The 8,742-nt window shown below is 47.6% G+C and overlaps 1 protein-coding gene and 1 long non-coding RNA gene across 2 annotated transcripts; both read left to right on the top strand.

Annotated features, from left to right (window-relative positions):
- Window positions 1–390: 390 nt before the first annotated feature.
- LOC136016394 (uncharacterized) lies at window positions 391–1,453 on the top strand. The gene is made up of 3 exons (XR_010613592.1): window positions 391–492; window positions 709–837; window positions 1,193–1,453. It is a non-coding gene; the product is annotated as an uncharacterized LOC136016394 (long non-coding RNA).
- Window positions 1,454–1,534: 81 nt separating this feature from the next.
- On the top strand, window positions 1,535–3,998 carry LOC136016393 (olfactory receptor 5AS1-like). The gene is made up of 2 exons (XM_065683505.1): window positions 1,535–2,035; window positions 3,022–3,998. Exon 2 carries the CDS (start codon window positions 3,060–3,062, stop codon window positions 3,996–3,998), a length of 939 nt encoding a protein of 312 aa, XP_065539577.1. The 5' UTR covers window positions 1,535–2,035; window positions 3,022–3,059.
- The last annotated feature ends 4,744 nt before the right edge of the window (window positions 3,999–8,742 follow it).

Below are 8,742 nucleotides of genomic sequence, written 5' to 3'. Positions count from 1 at the left end.
GCTAGCATGAATGTTCACCTTTAAGTTGATATGATCACAATTCTGTTACCAGAAGTTCTAATGGCCTCTGGAATTCCATTTTCTAAATTGTCACAATCATTTTGAGGTGCATTTGGAAGTCTTTTTCCCTGAAAGCTGTTGCTTCAAGGTCACAATGACTTGACTTCACGGTCTTGGACTCCATTTGCCAAGATGTCCATTCTCATTTCAAAGCTGTTTTGAAGCTTAAAACCAATACTCTGTATGGGATTCCAGTCAAAAGAAATACTAGAAGCATTTCCAAGAGTGTGTACAACACCTTTACAGCACATCGTTCCACTGGAGTATTTCGACACTGAGACAAACACCGGCAGCACTTTAATTGTTTGCTCTGCTCTTCCCTAGAGAACATCGCGGTCTCCCGTGTCCAAAAGGAAGATATAAAATCTGTGACATTCCTCAAAAGAAACATTTCCTTCATCCAGGAAAATAAACCAAATATTTCCCTAGTAGGTAAGTTTCCTAATGCATAAAATTTCCTTCCATTCAGGGAGTTGTGTAGGAATTGTTCTAAGTCAGTTGCTTTGGATGAATTTCGGATTCAGAAAAGTTTTGTGGCATCATGAGATAACAAAAGAAAGCAATAAATATGAATATATCTTTAAAAAGGGGGGAATTTGGTTTATCTTTAATTTTTACACCTAAATTTTGATCTGCTGCCTCTTGCAGGTCCTCATCAAAGACCACTCAGCAGCTTCTAGGCTTTCTCTGCCTCAGTTTCCAAACATGAACCACAGCTGGAAATAGGAGGAAAGAGCCACATGTGCATAACTATGGAGTATTTTTTGGGGCAGAAAGGTTCTTTTTCTTACTTTCACTAGAAATCTCTCAAATTACCTGTGATAATGTTAAAATAAGTGGTAATGTTACAAGGTCACTGTTTAACTGGTCTCAACCAAAACTAAAACACAATTGAATTTCGGCAGAGCTTGTCATCTTAGTCTAGGAATCACGGTACCTGAGTCACCCCGGACATCATCTGGAGTAAAAGGTCATACCCATAAAGTGATTCAGATTCTAGGATGCATCAAGAATGAAGGACCTTGAAAAAAGATCAAAGAAAACTGTCTAAAATGCGATTCATCTCACTAACCATCAAAACTTTTGGCAGTGAATTGATATTGGTCATGCAGGCGTCCTTTCTCATCAACAGATGCGCCCATAGCCAGGATACGATGCATCCCACCTACCCCTCTGCAGCGATTATAGATGGAACTGAAGATGTTGCATCTAGACCAAGCTTTACAAAGCCAAATACAGGTGAGATCAGTGCAACCCTCCTTTCTGAACCCCCAGGCTCTACTGTAACCATTCAATATCCTATCCTGAACGAGTCAGCTTAGATTATTACACGTTATTAAGGAACATAGACATTTCTGGTTTGGCTGTGCTTTTATCCACTTAGCACTGATATTTACAGGACCTGCTAGCAGTTCCGTTATTAAATGTCCTTCTGCAGTCCTTGTATTTCCTGGAAATGTAAAGGTGAGCAAGAAAGATCTGCCCTGCCTCGAACTTATACTGCCATCACCAGAGAAGTGTCTTAACTTTGGCAAAGTTAAGTTAAATGATGAACTTCTGGAAAGGTAAAATTAAGACCAGAAATTCATTTTGTAGGGGACTGAATCAAATTCACTTGGTTTCAGACAAAAAGTAAAGTGGGGAATAATGCTTGGAAAATCTAACAGTATATTTGTGCTCAGATGCTTAAAAACAATACTCATGGCTTTCTTTTCATCGGTTGCTTAAGGATTGATCAGCCTCAGGAAAATGAACCCACAAAATGCTTGTAAGAAGTCTCAGAGTGAGAGGAAATAATTAATTTTAGACTCAATGATTTGTGCTCCAAAATAATTGTCGTCTTTTCGTCTAAATAAAGTAATAAATCTGTTTATGTTCCAGCATTTCAATCCATTTTTCCCAGTGCTCCATTTCACTGCTACCTCAAAGATCGTTATTAACTGTGCCAGAACTCCTTGCTCTACTGGTCACACAGGTAAATGTGTTGCAGCTACACTCAAATATATACCTTATAGTATGCAAAATGTTATACTTGATGTTTTACATCAGGTGATGTATCTTTCAAAGTTTCTTCTATACCTGCACTATGCTCTAGCTCTTAAATAAAATCCCATCTGAGGTCTTATGTCATAGAATTGTAGAATACCAGATTGGAAGGGAACTCAAGGATCATCTGGTCCAACCTTGCTAGACAAGCATGACCTAGACCAGATGTCTCTCATGAGACCCCCCTGCAGTCCTGCGTCCAACTGTGGAGGCAACAAAACAAGAGGGATGTGAAGCTGTTGGAGCAAGTCCAGAGGAGGCCACGGAGATGCTGTGAGGGCTGGAGCAGCTCTGCTCTGGAGCCAGGCTGAGAGAGCTGGGCTGGGGCAGCCTGGACAAGAGAAGGCTCCTGAAGGGGAGACCTTAGAGCAGCTCCAGTGCCTGAAGGGGCTGCAGGAAACCTGGAGAGGGGCTTTGGACAAGGGCCTGTAGGGACAGGCCAAGGGGAACAGCTTTAACCTGCCCAAGGGGAGACTGAGCTGAGCTCTTAGGCAGAAGCTCTTCCCTGGGAGGGTGCTGAGGCGCTGGCACAGGGTGCCCAGAGAAGCTGTGGCTGCCCCATCCCTGGCAGTGTTCAAGGCCAGGCTGGACACAGGGGCTTGGAGCAAGCTGCTCTAGTGGAAGGTGTCCCTGCCCATGGCAGGGCTTGGACCTGGGTGAGCTTTAAGGTCCCTTCCAACCCAAACCATTCCACAGTTCTATGTCCCAGCACCTTATCCATATATATATGAAAGGAATAAACAGAAGGGAATTTAAGATATAAAGTGTGTAAAGCTCTCTTTGAATGTCCTCCTAAAGTTTCTTCTCAGTGGGCGTCATCTAAGTCATTGGTTTCCCCATCTGATACTTGTTGAGGTGCCTACATTTCTGTCTTCTGAAAGATACAATCTGTTTGTGCATTGCTCTACCCACTAGGACTGATCCCCTGACAAAGCCAAACACAGGGTCATGAGATGCCTGAAGAAAACTGCACCACACTGACAGAGTTCATTCTCTTGGGTTTCACCGACCGTCTGGAGGTGGAGATACCTTTGTTTGGGCTCTTCCTACTCATCTACATCACCACTTTGGTGGGGAATGCTGGCCTCATCATGCTTCTCCAGCTCAGTGCCTGCCTTCATACCCCCATGTACTATTTCCTAAGCAATTTATCTTTCTTAGACCTTATCTGTTCATCTGCCATTGCTCCCAAGATGCTGGTGAGTCTGTTAGCACAGCAGAAGGCCATTTCTTTCACTGGCTGTGCAACACAGATGTTTTTCTTCGCTGCCTTTGCTGATGCCGAGTGCCTCCTTTTGGCTGCGATGGCCTATGACCGCTACGTGGCTGTATGTCACCCTCTTGTCTACACTGTTGTCATGTCCCGCAGGGTCTGCACCACCCTGGTAGCTGGGGTTTATCTCAGCGGGGGTCTGACTTCGCTGGTGCACACGTCTTTCACCTTCGCGTTGTCATTCTGCGGCTCCAATGTCATCAACCATTTCTTCTGTGATATTCCCCCGCTGCTGGAGCTCTCCTGCTCCAACACATACATCAGCGAGGTTCTGCTCCTCACTCTCTGTGGCTTTATACAAACCAGCACCTTCCTGGCCATCGCTGTCTCCTACACCTGCATCCTCAGCACCATCCTCCGGATCCATGTGGCAGACAACAGGCACAAAGCCTTCTACACCTGCACCTCCCACCTGATGGCTGTTGGGTTATTCTATGGCTCCCTCCTCTTCACATACTTACAGCCCAGCTCCAGCCACTCGATGAACACAGACAAAGTGATCTCTGCGTTTTATACCCTTGTTTTTCCCATGCTGAACCCCCTCATTTATAGCTTCAGGAACAAAGAGGTGAAGGATGCTCTAAGGAGAACAGTAGGGAGAAGAGTGTTTTCACAGTGATTTTCTTAGAAGAACAAGATAGTGTGTTTCTGATGAAACACAAATGATGGGAACTGCCTGACTAAATGTAGGTGACTTGTTAGGAATACCTGCATCTGATCTAGCTTCCCAGGTTCATTTGGTAATTGCTGGGAAAGAAACAGTCAACTTACAAGGTGATTCCCAGTATCACAAAACCGAAGGCAAAGTCAGACAGCTCCCATCACAGAAGGATCTCTTTCTCCTCTGCTCCAAGTTCTCCCCAGAGCTTTCCCTTCTCCAGGCTGAAAAACCCCAAATCTCTCAACCCGTCTCCTCTATCCCAAATGCAGAAGAAAATTCCATTTTTTCAGCTTATGCTTATTGAGACAACAACCAAGACGCTTTAAAGAAAAGTCCAATTTAGAAAACTCCTGCGGACAGGTGCGATCGTACGTATTAAACTTGGAAATGAAAGCCTTTTGTACAGTGGAAAAGACCGTCCTTATCTAGCAGCCAGCTTTGCCATACCCTTCATACAGAGAGGAATCTCATCTGCTCACAATTTATTGCATTTTAGGACCAGGCTTGTTCATGTTTCACCACGCATCCTTCCTGCTTATTCTGCTCTCATCAGACACCTTTCATGCTTCTCATCCTGTGTTTTACCTTAAAGACTTTACTACTTGTGAATGTTTTCCCATAACCTGTTTCTGCCTTTATACCACAAGCCTTCATTTCCTCTCTCATAGCTTAATTGGTTATTCCTGCTTAATTGTGTTACAAAATGCTTGTTGATGGGTATGGTATCAGCAGCGTCACAGTGTTGCAAAGCACATACACGCTATTGTAGTACATTGGTGTCTGGATACCGTACAGAGTCATGGAACCATAGAATGGTTTGGGTTGGAAAAGACCATAAGATCATCGAGTTCCAACCCTTCTGCCATGGGCAGGGACACCTCACACTAAACCATGTCGCCAAAGGCTCTGTCCAACCTGGCCTTGGACACCGCCAGGGATAGAGCATTCACAACTTCCTTGGGTACCCTGTGCCAGCCCGTCAGCACCCTTACAGTAAAGAACTTCTTCCTTATATCCAATCTAAACTTCCCCTGTTTAAGTTTTAACCCGTTACCCCTTGTCCTATCACTACAGTCCCTAACGAAGAGTCCTTCTCCAGCATCCCTACAGGCTCCCTTCAGATACTAGAAGCCTGCTATGAGGTCTCCATGCAGCTTCTCTACTCCAGGCTGAACAGCCCCAACTTCCTCAGCCTGTCTTCACACGGGAGGTGCTCCAGCCCCTGATCATCCTCGTGGCCTCCTCTGGACTTGTTCCAGCAGTTCCATGTCCTTTTTATGTTGAGGACACCAGAACTGCACACAATGCTCCAGGTGAGGTCTCACAAGAGCAGAGCAGAGGGGCAGGATCACCTCCTTCGACCTGCTGGTCACGCTCCTTTTGATGCAGCCCAGGATACGGTTGGCTTTCTGGGCTGCGAGCGCACACTGAAGCCGGCTCATGTCCATTTTCTCATCGACCAGCACCCCCAAGTCCTTCTCTGCAGGGCCGCTCTGAATCTCTTCTCTGCCCAACCTGTAGCTGTGCCTGGGATTGCTCCGACCCAGGTACAGGACCTTGCACTTGTCATGGTTGAACTTCATAAGGTTGGCATCAGCCCACCTCACAAGCGTGTCAAGGTCCCTCTGGATGTCATTCCTTCCCTCCAGCATATCAACCGAACCACACAGATTGGTGTCATCGGCAAACTTGTATAAACAAATACTGTACATACTTAGCAACTTCCTTAAATATCCTGGTGACTCTTAGCCCCAAACTGCACATACATACATGCCTGGGACATGCAAAGTTGACTCATGTGGTATATATTTGAGGTACAAGCTGAGAACAGAGGCCCTTCACGGAGTGACTAAGATAATTTACCAAAGCGATGTTATTTCTTAGCCTACATGCAGGAAACTCTGCAGTCAGTGAACCTTAGGAAAGATCAACAAATGCAAGATGCTCCTCCTTGTTTTCTTTGTGCATTGTTTTCAGTGGTTTGTTTCCTTCATTCTTCTGGTTGTGATTTTTTCCTTGTGTCCTTAAGTGTTACAGCCCCAAGCGAGTTCCAAGCTACCTTGGTGAAGTGGGAGAAGACAAAAGCTTGGGACACTCCTTTACCATCATCTTTATCTTACTGTGCCCTGTTGGAATGCAGAACAGCTCCTCTAAACCCAGGGAGCAGCCACATATGGTGAGAGGAAGACTGGAGCATTCAGATCAGGCATGGACATTGTAATGGGAGGTTGAACGAAAAGCTTTTGCTTTTTTTACTGTACCTGCAGTTGTGGGATAAGGAGGGCCTGGAGCCCAGGTGTGATGGGGAACGGCTGAGGACCTGGCGGGGTACAGTCTGGAGAAGAGAAGGCTCCGGGGGGACCTTATTGCCCCCTACAAGTGCTGACAGGAGGATGGAGGCAGGAAGGGGCTGCGCTCTGCTCCCAGGGAACAAGGGATGGGACAAGAGTTACCGGCCTCAAGCTGCCCCAGGGCAGGTTTAGATGGAGCTGAGGAACAATTCCTGCCCCAGAGGGTGCTCAGGCATTGGAACAGGCTGCCCAGGGCAGGGCTGCAGGCACTGTCCGTGGAAGCGTTACACCACGGGGAAGCGGCAGGCGCCTGGACTGGACCTCCCAGCGTGCTCCGCGGCAGCGGCGCCCTGGCCTGCTCAGGGAGCGCTCCCGCTGGCTCAGCTGCCGCAGTCTGAGTCGGCCGCGCCGCTCCGGAGCGGGCCGGCGGGGGCAGCCCTGGAGGCCCGCGCGCCTCTCGGCCCCACGGCGGTGTGTAAGCTCCGCCCGGGGCCTCAGCCACCCCGCTGCTGCCCGGGCCTGGTGGCTGGGCTGGTAACGGGGCCGGGGGCTGTGCTGGTTCCTTTGTCCTGCCCGCTGAGGTGGCGTCTGAGCGGTGGGTGCTGGTTTGTGGTTCTGGCGTGTGCTGCTCCTGCGGGTGAGGAGTGAGCGGCAGGGCTGGGAGCAGGGCAAGGACAGTTCGGGGCTGTACACAGCTCTGCTCTCTTGTTAACCGCTGTTTCCTGCATTCCCTGAGGTGCACTGAAGCCAGAGGCCTAAAGCTTAACAGAGTGACAGGCTGGTTTGTGTTGGAAGGGACCTTAAAGCTCATCCAGCTCCAACCGCTGCTACGGGCAGGGACCCCTTCCACCGGAGCAGCTTGCGCCAAGCCCCTGTGTCCAACCTGGCCTTGAGCACTGCCAGGGATGGGGCAGCCACAGCTTCTCTGGGCACCCTGTGCCAGCGCCTCAGCACCCTCACAGGGAGGAGCTCCCAAGTCCACCACTAACCCATGTCACTAGGGGCCTCGTCTGCATGGTTTGTGAACGCTTCCAGAGATGGTGATTCCACCACTGCCCTGGGCAGCCTGTTCTAATGCCTGAACCAGAGATGTCAATTGTGCTCATGTGTCCACATATTAGACAGCTTTAAGTCTCTGCTTATGGCCAGTGAGGGCAAAACAGAGGCTTTGTATACACGGGCTTTGTGACCGTTGCTCCGACTTTTCACGGTGTTGGCAGACTGAAGGAAGGTTTGCAGAGTGTGCTTTAAGTCTGTGTGAGTCCGTAAGTAAAACCAGTGCTTCACACCAGGCAAAAGTGAAGGCATGGCTGACAAAGGTGGTAATGGATGTTCAGAGAGGTGGGGTGCTGAGCAGTCCCTGTGTGTTGTGGCTATAAATCTGTGTATCTCTTAGCTACGAGGCTCTGTGCTGGGATGATAAACCCTTCCAGCTTGAGATGGGCCTTGGGCTGTGTTAAAGTGCTGTGGTGTGTCATTCCAGCTGTTGTGCCATGTGCTAAATCACTGCTGTGACTTTGTTGCTTGCACACCGCTTACTAAAACCACATGTCAAGGATGTCTGTCTCAGTGGCCTTTTCTGTGGTTGCTGCTTTGGTGTAAAAGATAAGCTAATGGTTTCACTGCAGGAACTTGAATCTTAGTCATAGCAAATGCACATTCTTAATATTAAAACAATGGAAATCACTTAAGCTTTATCCCTTCTCAGCTGCTGGTCATGTTGAGAGTGGATTCAAAAGTCAGCTGTAATGCCCAAAGAGCTTTTCTCTTGGGTGATACATTCAGGATTTTCTGGGTTTTTCTTTTGGTTTTAAAACGTATTTCAGCAGCTTAAGAAAATGCATGTAACTCCGTCTGAGAGCAGCTTCAAAGACAAGCACTAAGAAGTCAGGGCTGCCCATGTAGCTGTCACACTATGGAGCTTCCCACAGAGTTCAATGCCATAACTTAGGGTACAGCTGGGATTTGGTTTTCTAAGCACAAGTTTCAATAGCACACAAGGTCACCCAGAGTATCTTTCCTGGTCCATAGTTCCTGCTCCATAAAACATAGAGACAGAATAGATGAGAAGACGAGAAGTCATCAGTCCCCAGCTGAATGAAAAGATCAGAAATTCTCTACTGATAGATGGTGGCTATTGCCCTGTTATCAGGTGACATGATCTAGTGTGAGGCGTACCAGCCCATGGCAGGGGGTTGGAACTGGATGATCCTAAGGTCATTTCCAACACTAACCGTTCTCTGGTTCTGTTATAAGCAGAGCCCCAGATGTTTTCATGGGGTTTCCTGTGGTTCTTAAACTATGACAGTGGAAATCATTTAAAACACCCCAACCATTTATCCCAAAGCCATCTGGCAAATCACAAGATACACAACAGTGTGGACAAAAATGTACACTGAAAGCCCAGCATA

The sequence above is a fragment of the Lathamus discolor genome, chromosome 6 (genome assembly GCF_037157495.1).
Source record: "Lathamus discolor isolate bLatDis1 chromosome 6, bLatDis1.hap1, whole genome shotgun sequence".
Taxonomy (NCBI): domain Eukaryota; kingdom Metazoa; phylum Chordata; class Aves; order Psittaciformes; family Psittacidae; genus Lathamus; species Lathamus discolor.
This window is presented reverse-complemented; position numbering and strand designations above follow the sequence as displayed.